Raw genomic sequence first — 13,894 nt, 5'->3', positions numbered from 1 at the left:
ACTTCTTAATTTGAATGGCTTAGTATTAATTTTTATCTTAAAGTAAAATAAGTAAGTAAAATTTTGTGAAATTCAAATAATTAAAGCACATAGAACTGAAAGAGCTCTCACTCACTAACTCCCTCTCCCCAATGCTAAACATTTTCTGCATTTCATTCACATGTTCATATGTAAACATGGATACGCACATCCACAAGTATCAACACATATTAATGGGTTTTTGCCAAACTAATATCACTGATGTTATAACCGTGAACTTATTTTCATATTTGTATGTGCAGAAAATAGGACTGGTACATTTAAATAATAAACTCATAATATTAAATTGTACAGTTATTTCATATAAGTCTTACAGATATTGTGTTATGTCCATTCACATTCATACTGTTCAATTGTTTACCTTAAAGTTTATAAGAATTTTTAAACATTTTCCCCTGCATATTGAAAGTGATTTCAGTAACAGTTTGAATTATAGCCTTGAATTCCACTAAGTATTTTATATATCCGTAGATGTTTATTACACTGGTTATAAATATTTGAACACAAAGTTTTGAAATTAGGATTGGAATATAATTGATTTATCATTTTAAACCTAATCCATAATTGTTTCCTTTTCCTGAATTAATTTATAATTACCTAAGCAAGATAAGACAATGGAGGACACTTTCATTGTATTTTCACTAATTTAATGGAAGAAAGTGGTCAGCTAGAACAGAAGTAATAGCCAAGTAAATAGTATTATACAAATTTCCTTAAATGAAGAATGACTTGATGTAGCAAACTGGATGTGAAAATTGATATTGTGATAGGAAAAATGAAGCAAAAATTACAAATCTTAGCCACTTGTCAGCATTATTTTTAAGCTTAAAAAGTAATCTTATAACATTCTGCAGAAAATGAGGATTAAACTCACATCACATCACTCTCTGACAAGACTGAAAGCAACAGGAGAGCGCAACAGAATTTACAAAGTTTGGGGAACAGGAAACTGAAATGTCATAATCCTATGAAAGCAAAGAAATTTTCGGTGGGATGGCCAAATTTTTGCATTGCCGATATGTAACAACTCTAAATGCATATATCTCATACACTTTCTCTTTACTTTTTGAAAAAAAGTAGTATTCCAGCACCCACCCCTCCCAGTAAAATAGAAAAACAATATCATATTAGAAAGAATATTTTGTATAGACTAGTGAATATAAATTATAATTCCCTTTCTAACATAAAGTTTAGAAAAAATAACATTGAAGTATCACCTCACACCTGCCAGAATGGCTACCATCAATAAATCAACAAAAAAGTGCTGGGGAGGATGTGGAGAAAACAGAACCCTCGTGCACTGCTGGTGGAAATGCAGATTGGTGCAGCCACCGTGGAAAACAGTATGGAGTTTTCTCCAAAAATTAAAAATCAAAATGCCTTTTGACCCAGTGATTCTGCTTCTGGGAATATATCTTAATGATCCTGAAACACCAATTTGAAAGAATAGATGTACCCCTATGTCCATAGCAGTGTTATTTACAATAGCTAATCTCTGGAAACAGCCCAAGTGCCCATCAGTAGATGAGTGGATAAAAAAAGCTGTGATACATTTACACAATGGACTACAACACGGCCATAAAAAAAGAAGGGAGTCTTACCATTTGCAACATCATGGATGGACCTAGAGAAAATTATGCTGAGTGAAATAAACCAGTCAGAAAAATACAGAATACCTAATGATCTCACTTATATGCAGAATTTAAAGAACAAAATAAACTGACAAAATAGAAGTAGAGGCATGGACACGTGGAACAGACTGATAGTTGTCAGAGGGATGGGGGAGGAGAAACTGGATTTAAAAAGGTGAAGGAATTAGCCAAAGAACATATACGCATGACCTGTAGGCACAGTAAACAGTGTGGTGATAGCCAGAGAGAAGGGGGACTGGGGACTAGGTGGAGGTGGGCAAGCGAAGTGTAGGGGAATGGAGACATCTGTAATAGTGTCAACAATAATAAAATGAGAAAAACAAAATAAAACAATGCATAGAATCTCTCAGGGATTTCAAAGTCAAAGTAGCTACTCAAAACACAAGTTAGAGGTGAAAGGTATGGAAAAGTACAAAAATGGACAAGACTTAACTGTGTGCAGAGGTAGATATTTTTGTTCAAGTTTTGTGTAAGAATACATGATCAAAGATGTTAGAAAAAATGTTTAAATTACTGGTAACTAGAAAGTTATACCCTAGAATTTTCTTTGTATTTGGATAAGGCAGGGTAAGGGAAGGAATTGAATAATAATTTATTAAAAATGCAAGAAAATGTATAAAGGAGAAATGCAAGAAATAAATAGTAGGTGAATAAATAAACAAACTGTCGTAAATCTAGATAACTGAATATTATTCAGTGCTAAAAAGAAACAAGCCATTAAGCCATGAAAAGACATAAAGAAACCTTAGGAACACATTGCTAACTGAAAGAAACTACTCTGAGAAGTCTACGCACCATATGTTTCCAACTTTATGACATTCTAGAAAGGGAAAAATTGTGGAGGAAGTGAAAGATTAGTGGTTGCCATAGGTTAAGGTGGGAGAGGGATAAAAATGAGGAGCACAGAGAATTTTTAGGCCAATGAAAATGCTCTTATCGTTCTATAACTTTGGGTGCATGTAATTATACATTTGTCCAAACTCATAGAATATGCAACACTGAAAGTGAACCCTAATGTTAGCTTTGGACTTTAGGTGGTTATGATATGTAAATGTAGGTTAATCAATTGCAGCAAATGTACCACTTCAATGTAGAATGTTGATAATAGGGTAGGCCATGCACGTGTGGGGGTAAGAGAAATATGGAAAAGCTCTATTGTTTTCTCCTCAATTTTGCTGTGAACCTAAAACTGTTCTAAAAATATAGTTTTGCTAATTAAAAAAGGTATATCATGAATGAAAAGTGAATAATGGTGTTTTAACAACCAACATTTCACAATTAATGAGATTTCTGAACAGCTACATGCTTATAAAATTGAGCTGTAGTTGTAAATCAGCTCCCTCAGTTCCATGTGGTAGACTTGCCTATTCGTTGAGATTCATTGGGAAGTTCACACAGCCTCCTCTAGCTACAGTTAAATCTCACATGACATTTTCATTATTTTTAGTTATCTCTTTAAAACATTTTAATTGTGAAATACAATATACATAGAAAAATAAAAATATGGACACTTTATTTTATTTATTATATCATTTCAAATAAAAAGTTCCATGAAAAGACAAACTACATTCAAAAAGTCTAAATAACAAAACCAGAATTTAAATAGTAATGCATTAAGAAACATTTTTACCCAACAAAACAAAGTATTTATAATCTATAATACATAACTTTTTTGAGATTTTATGAAAAATATTAAGGCTGACAGCTGATAATAGATCACTGAACAAAAGAAAGCAAAGATTATGTCAACAATTGTATAACTATAGAAAAACAAAACATAAAGATGTAGCTACCCTCTTGGTTAAACAGCCCATATGAAATTATAGACAATGTAGTAACATTTTAGATTTTCTACGATAACCAACTTTAAAATTAGAAAGTTGAATACTGATAAATTGGGTGAATGTGGGATCAGTACTATGATGTTGACTTCATATAAAGGGCCAAATGATAAATACTAAGAAATAAACATTAAATCTAAAAGTAATGAAAATTTGTATTGCCAGGTTAAAATAGACAAAACACTCCAGAAAAAATAAAAAGCTTTTTTACATGAGAATACATTTCTCATTAGAAACCTCTTTATAAAGAACAGGCTGGAAATTCTATAATATGGCAAGCTGTTTTTTTTAAGTATACTCTTGGTAAAATATTATATAGTCATAAATTATAATTAAGAATATGAGGGTGAACAAAACATGTTATAAAACATACATTTATAAGCATTAGGAAAGAATAAGTGTTTTTAATTTAAACATATTCTAATGCATAAGTTGAGGGTGTTTACAATAGATTCAATATGTATATAATATTGCACAATTGGTTTAATAATGTTTGAATTTGTTTAGCTGATTTTCTTTATGTTAGTTAGCTAGCTCTAGGCAAGGTCAGTTAAAAAGTAACCTAGACTCTCAGTTCTCCCAAATAGGATATATTTTTTACTTTGAATTAGCCACAAAAATAACATGCAGTTTAGAACTATAAAAAGAAAAGTCACTTACCCCATTTCCTTGACATTTTGTGGAGGCATTACAATTATATCCCTTTAAAGGAACTTCTTTGCAGGTTTTATTTTCACAATACTGAAAGAAAAAAATCTAACATATTATTTTGTAATCATTCGCAAATTTGATATGAGAAAAAATTATTTATTACTTATGCATAATAGGTGCTCAAGTTGAGAATTTTTATTGTACATTACTCTTATTCTAGTAAAAAGATACTGACATATCAATATAAAATTCTATACAATATTAAATTTTAAAAATATGAGGGGTTTTGCTTTAACAAAGTTTATGTAATAATATCATATAATTTTTGTTTTGATACTAATAATTGAGAATTAAATTGAGAATTCAACTTCTGGCCAAGATTGAGGCTTAGGTAGATACACTGTGCCTCCTCACACAAGCAAAAAAAGGACAACAAATTTAAAAACAAAAAATAACCAGAACTGCCAGAAAATTGAACTGTATGGAAGTCTGACAACCAAGAAGTTAAAGAAACATTCATCCAGACTGGTAGGAGGGGTGGAGATGGCCAGCTGAGGTGGAGAGGACTCACGGCAAGGCAGTGGCTGATGGACCAGGTGAGGTGGCAGCTGGCAGAGGGTGGTCCCACATTTGTGTGCAGATAAACTCGGAGGAACAACTGTGGAGCCAGATAGACTGCACAACCCAGGGTTCCAGTGAGGGGAAATAAAGCCTCAAAATTCTGGCTGAAAATACCTGTGGGTATTTCAGTGGCGGGAGAAACTCCCAGCCTCACAGGAGAGTTCATTGGAGAGACTCACAGGGTCCTAGAGCATACACAAACCCACTCACCCTATTTGCTTGTGGCTGATGGAGAGAGTGGTTGAGAGCTGACAGAGAGCTGCACAGCAGGCACTGTTCCCTCTCTGACCATCCCCCACATACAGTGACAAAATGCAGCTGCAGCCACCCTGGTGAGCACCTAAGGCTCTGCCCCTTCCTATGTAACAGTCATGCTGAGATCAAAGAAGTATTTGAAGTCATAAAACGCAAGGATCTACATCCATGATTATGCTATCCAGCAAAACTATCATTTAGAATAGAAGGGCAGATAAAGTGCTTCCAAATAAGGTAAAGTTAAAGGAGTTCATCAACACCAAGCCCTTGTTATATAAAATGTTAAAGAAATTTATTTTTAAAAAGAAGATAAAAAATATGAACATTAAAATGACAACAAACTCAAAACTATCAACCACCAAGCCTAAAAAAACAAAAATAAAAACAAACTAGGCAAACAAGTAAATCAGGAATAGAATCACAGAAATGCAGATCACAAGGAGGGCTATCAGTGGGGGAGGGGGAGAAGGGTAATGGGGGAAAAAGTACAGGGAATAGGTAGTGTAAATGGTAGGTACAAAATAGACAGGGGGAGGTTAAGAATAATATAGGAACTTATGTGTACCACCCATGGACATGAATTAAGGTGGGTGGGGGAATGCAGGTGGGAGGTGGTATGAAGAGTAGAAGGAAATAATAGGGGGAAAGTGGGACAACTGTAATAGCATAATCAATAAAATATATTTATAAAAAGAATCTCCATCACTAAAGTTTTCTATATAATATTAATGCTCTGTTATGAATAATTGTAATTGGTTAATGTTAATGATTTTCCCCTCAAAAATTGGAAGACAATTCATTAATTTTGTTTGAGATTTAAATATGAGTTAATATTTTGGATTATAAATGATCATAAATCTTTGCTATATTCATGATAAGAATAATCTGGTAAGATAAATATTTTAACTTATCTTGTAATTATTGTAAAACTCTTGTTAATGGCCTCCAAGTTTATATTCTTTTGATTTTCCTAAAAACACTCAGAGAGTGAATACAGGAAGTGGGATTATTGGAGCCATGTCAGAAGCTGCCTACCAAAAGAAGTCAGTCATAAAAAGTTAAAAAACAAATGATTTCACTCATATGTGGGATATAAAACTGAAAGCAACAAATGAACAAATAAGAAAAGCAAACAAACAAAAACTCATAGACACAAATAACAGTGTGGTGGTTACCTGAGGAAAGAGGAGCAGAGGGACAATAAAGGATAAAGAGGGTCAAATATATGGTGACAGAAGATGACTTTGGGTAGTAGGCATACAATGCAATATACAGATCATGCATCGTAAATGTATATTTGAAACCTATATAATCTTATTAACCAATGTCACCTCAATAAAAAATAAAAAATGAAGCTACCTACTACAGTAAGCAAGTTTCCCAAGGGAATAGGACTGCTGAGCCCAGATATAAGAATTGGCTGATTGATTCACCATTTCAAGGTTTCATTTTATTTTTAATTCAGCAAGTGCTGAGCACCATTTACATGCAACACACTGCTTTACAATTAATTTAAATCTCGGAGGCCTTATATTGTTGGAATGTGTGCCCTCATATGTTCAGGCTACTAAGCACCTGAACCATTTTTATTCTCCCTTTATTTTATGACTATAGGAGTATAAATGCTCATGTATATGCATATATGCATATATACATAAGCTTGTAAGTCACTGTAACAATACTTTCTTTGAACAGACTTCTCATTTGTTTTTTCCAAACTTCTCACACATACATTTTGGACATACATATTCGTAGATGATATAAGAAATACGAAGGCTCAATTATGTTTGTGAAACAGGCAAAATTGAAAACTCAAAATTAGAATTTTATCTCACACCTGTCAGAGTGGCTATCATCAATAAATCAACAAAAACAAGTGTTGTCGAGAATGTAGAGAAAAGGGAATCTTAGTACACTGTTGGTTGGAATGCAGATTGGTGCAGCCACTGTGGAAAGCAGTATGGAGTTTCCTCAAAAAGTTAAAAGGGAAAAACACTTTATGACCCAGTAATTCCATTTCTGGAACTTATCTGAAGAAACCTGAAACACCAATTCAGAAGAACATATGTACCCCAGGTCTACTGCAGCATTATTTACTATAGTCAAGATTTGGAAGTAGAGCAAGTGTCCATCAGCAGATGAGAGGATAAAAAAGCTGTGGTACATTTACACAATGGAATACTACTCAGTCATAAAAATGAAGGAAGTTTTTCCTTTTGAGATGGCAAGGATGGACCTGAAGAGCATTATGCTAAGTGAAATAAGCCAGTTAGATAAATACAAATACCATATGATTTCACTCATCTGTGGAATTTAATGAATAAAATGAACTAACAAGTAAAATAGAGACAGATTCAGATAGATAGTTGACAGCTGTTGGGGTGGCAACTGACTGGGGAGGGATGTATAAAGATTGAGTCAAAACCCCCCAAAAATCAAAAGAAAAAGAACTCATGGAAGCAGACAACAATGTGGTGATTTCCAGGAGGAGGGGTTGGAGGGAGGTGGAGGAAGTTGTAGGGGCATAAATGGTGATGGAAGACTTAAGGTGGTGAATACACAATACAATGTACAGATGGTGTATTGTAGAGTTGTATACATGAAACCCATATAGTTTTGTTGACCAGTGTCTCTCCAATAAATTCAATTAAGAATAAATAATTAAAATAATAAATTCAAAACAACTGTACATTTAAAAAATTAGAATTTTATGATTTAAAGCTGTTACAATTCAAAGGTCTTTAAAAAATCACCTGTCAGTGGAATCTTGTGCTTAAAACACCTACATACCTCCTCACATAAAGGCTGATGATAGGTTAACTGAGAAATTAGAATTGGGTAACTGAGGCTTAGTTTAATTATCTTTCCACAATCATATGGAAGCTAAGGGACAAAATCAGCTTTAAATCCATTCCTGATCATTGTGAGTCTTCATGGAATGTAGTATTAGATAATTACCTAATTTATTACAGGTAAATATAAACAAACATGCTGTTACCATTTGTATACCACATGCAGTGCCATCAGCCACATAGGCAAAATCTCCTCCATCTGCTGTCACTGAGGACTCCGTGGTTATAGATAAGCATTCATGCCCTTGAGTATATGAGTAAACTGCAGACTGAACATTACTTTTGTAAGTATAATTATGTGGCCAAACACAAGCTAATTTTCCACAGAGAACATCCCTAGAAATGGAAAGAAAAAAATTCCTTATCATTTCTTTTTTTAAATGATTATGAAGTTCCAAATAAGTGTTATATTATGTGGGTAGTAACAGAAATGTTATTTGACAGTATAAAACCAGGGAAAAAAAGCCAAAATAATGATCTCATGGTGTACAATTGAATGCAATTTGATTAATTAGCATTGTAGAAGAATTCAAAATTATTCACAACTCAATGTGCAGACATAATATCATTTCTTATTTCAGAACTCAACTTTGTTGTCTAGCCTCCAGTTGTATTGGGACAATCATCATATTTTATTATATTTTGGGGGGGAAATTTATTACCTGTGCCCACTTCGGTGTTGCTTAGCCAGTCTGGGCACCTGTTACTCAACATTTGCTGAAAGTGGCTGACTGCATTCATTTACTCCTTGTCTGTCATCTGAGCCCATTCTGATTATGCCCATGGTCCTTGCCATGGTCTTCAGTCAGTATGACTCTGTAGTATACAGACTCTTTATATTTATTCCAACATTATTTCTTTTCTCTTCTTCTTTTTTTTACCAAATTCTTTTTTTATTATTGTTCAATTTCAGTTGTCTTCATTTTCTCCTTATTACTTTCCCCCTGTCTTACCCACTCTTCCTTTCTTCTGATGGTTATTGGGAGAACTGTGTGAGGTCCCAAGATGACTGCTTTGAAGGCGACTGAGGCATCCTTGTCCTGTGTACAGCATTTATTGTATCTTGTATTTTCTTCAAAAAAATGTCTCTATTTTTCAGATTATATGGCTGGATACCTTCCGGACAGACCTTGTACATGGCAAGTGTTGTGTGCTTATACTCCTGTTAACAACGACTGTTTTGTTTGCTATGGTATTGTGTGTCTCCTGTATACAAGCTTCTTTGGCTTTCAAAAATAGATGTTTTATGATCCTGCTCTTCAGATGAGAGTTTTAAATTTGGGGGCTCTAAATGCAGGGTCCAAATCATTTGCTCCTCATGTAAAATCGAGAAATGGGAAGTTCCATTTCAGTTGTATGGTTCTGTGGAGAACAAGACCTGAGGCCATGTTTAGAGCTTGTGCAGGAGAGCAATGATCCAGGGGGGAGAACCAGCCCCTCAGCATGCACAGCACAGCATGGTAGACAACATGTGCTTATCTGAAGGGTAGCGGCCCCTGGCAGAGAGTGGCATGTGCCTATCAGAGCTGATGTAAACAACATGTGCCTACTGAGACTGAGGAAAACGACATGTATTTATTGAAATTTAGAAAACATACAAGAGACTGTGCAAAAACAACATGAGTTTGCAAACCAAACAAGCATAAAAGCAGAGGACTTCAGACCATGGACGGTGCATCCGGAGACCAAGTCACCTTGAGATGTCCTGTATGTTTTGCCTCTAGAGAAAGTGCTCCCCAAGATCCCAGCCCTCTGACTCTGCTTTTCAAGACATTGACCACCTGGCCCAGTTGCTTCCTGGACCTGATTTGGACTTTTTGGACTCGGGTTTGTTATATCCCCTAATCCTTTTATGTGATGTTATTGATGACTGTTTCTGAATGATTATTATTTTTATTGGGTTATTGTATGTTGGATTGAATCTGCATTAATACATCTGAGTGAACAGCATAGTCACTTGTGTTGACTCACTGTTATTCCTTAGTGCAGACATGACCATAGGGCTGGTGGCCATACAAGTGGCCCAGCACTTTTAGTTCTTCAGGGCAAGAGTGGGGACCCAGGGCTGACTTATAGGAAAGACTGCATCACAAAACATTAACTCATGACAGTGCTGTGCCAGGAGTTGGATTTATGGTGAGAGTATGTCTCTACCTGTTTCAACATGGCTACATAGGAGTCACTCAGCTGGTTTCTGGATTTCTTTCAGAGGTAATTATTCCATGCTTACCTGGACATTCAGGGTACCTTTGAAAAGAAGAGAATTCAGGAGTTTTCTATATCGCCATCATTGTCAACCTCCTTTTACTATTTGTGTGATTCTTTTATTTTCAATACTTCTATGAATTCAGGGAGTATGTGTTGTAGGGGACTGGTTTGTTTTTGTCTGGCAAATGTGACTCAGCTGTGTATGGAAAACCTACAGAAGTGAAGTGGTGGGCAGGAGCCAGACCTTCAAACAGAGTTTTCCCATGGGAATCAGGCCTAGAAAATGCATACAGACTTGCTCTTGCTAAAACTCCATCACCCTGTTCTAAAACAACAAATGTGTATTGTCTATCTTCAAGGTAATATCCAAAGCCTGTGTGAATTTTCCCAAGGACAGAGCTGATCAGCTTGCCGCCATTCCCCTCTGCATGTTATTTTCATTTCCTTGATTGTACCTAATATGTAAACAATAATATTCTATGTAATAGATAATAAATCTTTCTCTGATGTAAGACCGGAGGAAAGCAATTAAAGCCTGTCTAGGCAAGGGTCAAGGTGCTCCCCTCTTGAGGTAGTGGCTGAGGTGCCATAGGCACTCTCCCCTTGAGAGAGCAGCCGTGCTGTTCCCCTTTTCTCCACAGGATTGTTTTCATCTGTGCATTTATTCTCGTCGTCAGCCACAACAGGCAGACTCTGCTGGCACATGTGTTATGGGGAAGCACTTTCTTTTTTAAATTTCATAAATCCCTTTATTCTAAAGCTTACAGTGACACCATATTTTAGAACTACACAGTCAGCTGTTAATATGTACTGTCATATTTTACATATTAGTAATGTGAAAACAAGCAACAAACAAAAAACGGTTCTTTGCAAAATCCATCTTAAGTCAAAGCACTTGCTTTATGACCATTATCATTCACTGACTTCATAAAAATTCCATTTTAATTCTCAAAATAGAGCTCAAGTTTCTGATCTCCCCTCCCCTCCCCTCCCCTCCCCTCCCCTCCCCTCCCCTCCCCTCCCCTCCCCTCCCCTCCCTCCCCTCCCCTCCCCTCCCCTCCCCTCCCCTCCCCTCCCCTCCCCTCCCCTCTCTACTCTCCTCTCCTTTTCTCTTTCTTCCTTTCTTTCTTTCAGCAATTTGCATCCACTTCCTACCTCTGATAATAAATGTCAGCCTTTTTTTATTCTAGTTTCATTATTAGAACAGTTATCGGGGAAAAAGAAAAGTTGAATTGCATAGAAAAAATACACATAATGTTATTTCAAATATTCTTCTGGCATATAATTTAACTGTCCAGTATTAGTTATTGTCTCTTGACAAGCAATATAGAATTCAATGAAACAATCATTTTAACATACATACTTTGGTTCACAAGGTAATGTTTGTGAAGTTTTAAAGCTACAGTTTCCAAATCTATCACGAAGAGAATTAATTTCTTCAAAACAGGCAAATGGAGCACCTTGAGCACCTTGAAATGCAAAAACATCTGTTAAATAATGATTTTTAATCCAAATTAAACATTTTGTTAGTAAAAAAGCTAATAAATTACTCATTGAATAATAAAAATATCGTGATCTTGATCACACTACCTTCTTGTGTGTACCTTGTCAATTGTTTTACCTAATAGAACGCAGAAGAAGATCATATCTATTGTAGTGAAATACATTATTGTTAAAAACAATTTGCTTCCTCTCCCTGTGGTAATGCACACTTCCTACTCCAAGAGCTATCAGGCTTGCCTCTGTGAATTGCTCTGTTTAATGAAATGAGAGATTTAAAATATGTCACTTATGAGAAAAAAAACTTGTGGAGCTGGTACCTAGAGTGTCATATTCTTTTTCCCCCTTATGGCAGATAAGTAATTTTTAAAATAGAGGCTCATTTGGCAGTGTTATGTCATTACCAAGACAATATGGAGCAGCGGGATGGTTGTATTGGGTATGCAAATCTCGGAAATTTGAGGGTTATTTTCATTTTATTAAACACAGGAATTGGTACCTAGAAGTGTAGTTCTATTATAAAATATGCTTAAAATATTGTGGCTTTGTCATTGGAGCCTGGCAGGAGGTGGTAAAAAACAAACAACCAAGCAAATAAAGGATTATCAGGGGTTACAAGGAGAGTAATGTGGGATATGAGATGTTGAAATATTTGGGAAAACTATTTTTTAGTAAGTTAATGGGAGATAATAACCTTAATGAATTTGTTGCCTTAGGCAAAGAGATGGAAAACATAATTTTAAACAGGAAAGACCCAGCTATTTTAGAAGCAGTAATTAAAAAAACAGAAATAGTTCAGAAATGTGTCCACCCTGTAGGCACTGGGGTGGTGGTGACAGACGCTGGTTTATGTCAATTGGCCGAGTCATCACATCGGTTCAGTTGTTTTGTGTCTCTTTCAGAGTGACTGCTTTTTGCTGAGTGTTGACCTAGCTAATTAATACAAAGATCTTCACCTTTCTTGTTCTTTCCCATGTACCTATCTACCCACATTTCAGAGCTCTCATGTCTAATTTTCCAGTCTTTCTATATCTGGCTCTCCATCAACCAGCTGAGCCCTTTCTCACTGCCCATTAGTACATCTATAATCTAACTTCTGTCCCTCTCCTCTTCCACGTAAAATGAATGACCAGGTGGTCAGTATCATTCAAGGCATCCTACTAAGTGGGATCAGAGTATGGCTAATGTCCTTTTTCAGTTTATATAGCCAATTACTGAACCATAACTGTTACTGTAAAAGAAGCATCTTCTTTTTGTATCAGCTGGTGGACATGAAAAGAACAGGCCACATGGCCACAGGTGTGAGCTGATGGAAAAGCAAAGGTACGAGGGGGAAAAGACATATTGTTATGGATTTACTATTCATGGATTTCTCTTCTGCCTTCTCTTTTTGCATGTGCTTGAGCCAAGATGAATGCATGCCATTTATCTAACTGACTAACTTAGTGGTTTTTACATAACAGCTTATGATGCAGAGTTCTGAACACATCGTCAGTTGGTATCCAGAAGATTTTTCCATCTCTACAGGGGCCAGTAGTGTGGCCCGTTGCTTTGCCAAAGTGGTGTAATTCTCCAGTTTCAATGGCACAGCCTTGCTGTAGGACCCCAGGGGGTTGCACTGCTAATCTCCCAAAGAGGCTTGGTACATGCCCTACATGGCAATTTTTTTCTCACGGTCTACCACTGTAATGTTACTGGGTCTGCTATGTTCTATGATTCAGAATGAGGGCTGGTTGCATTTCAGTCTGGACATGGTGCAGAACCCTTTCCTGTATTTCTCCTCACTCATCATTAGCAACGTGGCATGTCATCCAGTAAAATGGAATCAAGAAGTACTTCCCCACTTGGAATATACTGTCTCCAGAACCCAAAGAGGCCTACCAGGTGTACTTCTCTCTTTGTCATAGTATATGCAAGGTACAGTTTGTCTTTTACTTGGCAGGGATGTCAAGTCATGCTTCTGACCACTGGAATCCTAAAAATTTTACTGATGTGATCATTCCTGAATACTCCCAGGGTCAATCTAGTGCCCTGTGTGGCACGTGCCTTTTACTTGGCCTTTCAAAATATTAGTTACACTTTGCTTATTTAGCCTGATTAGTACAAAACTCTTGCTGGAGTAGATCAATGTCGTATTTTCTGGGATGTCCAAATGTCTTCAACTACATTATGTCTGAGGTCAGGAGAGTCAACGTTGCCCTGGAGCAAAACTCAAAGTGAATGCCATCATCTACGGCAAGCAAACTGTTTCTCATTTTCTTTTCAAATAGGAATA

General features: G+C 36.0%; 1 protein-coding gene across 1 annotated transcript in view; it reads left to right on the top strand.

Annotated features, from left to right (window-relative positions):
* The window catches only part of LOC119065026 (A disintegrin and metallopeptidase domain 3-like), a 135,705-nt gene extending 122,518 nt beyond the window's left edge, over nucleotides 1-13,187 (top strand). Inside the window, exon 21 of the mRNA XM_053660077.1 lies at nucleotides 13,083-13,187. Coding sequence (XP_053516052.1) covers nucleotides 13,083-13,187 — 105 coding nt within the window. The remainder of the gene's footprint in view (nucleotides 1-13,082) is intronic.
* Nucleotides 13,188-13,894: the final 707 nt, after the last annotated feature.

This window comes from Artibeus jamaicensis, unplaced genomic scaffold (assembly GCF_021234435.1).
Source record: "Artibeus jamaicensis isolate MK-2021 breed Jamaican fruit bat unplaced genomic scaffold, CSHL_Jam_final scaffold_833, whole genome shotgun sequence".
In the NCBI taxonomy this organism is placed as follows: Eukaryota; Metazoa; Chordata; class Mammalia; order Chiroptera; family Phyllostomidae; genus Artibeus; species Artibeus jamaicensis.
The sequence above is the reverse complement of the archived record's forward strand: the minus strand, read 5'-3'. Positions and strand labels throughout refer to the sequence as shown.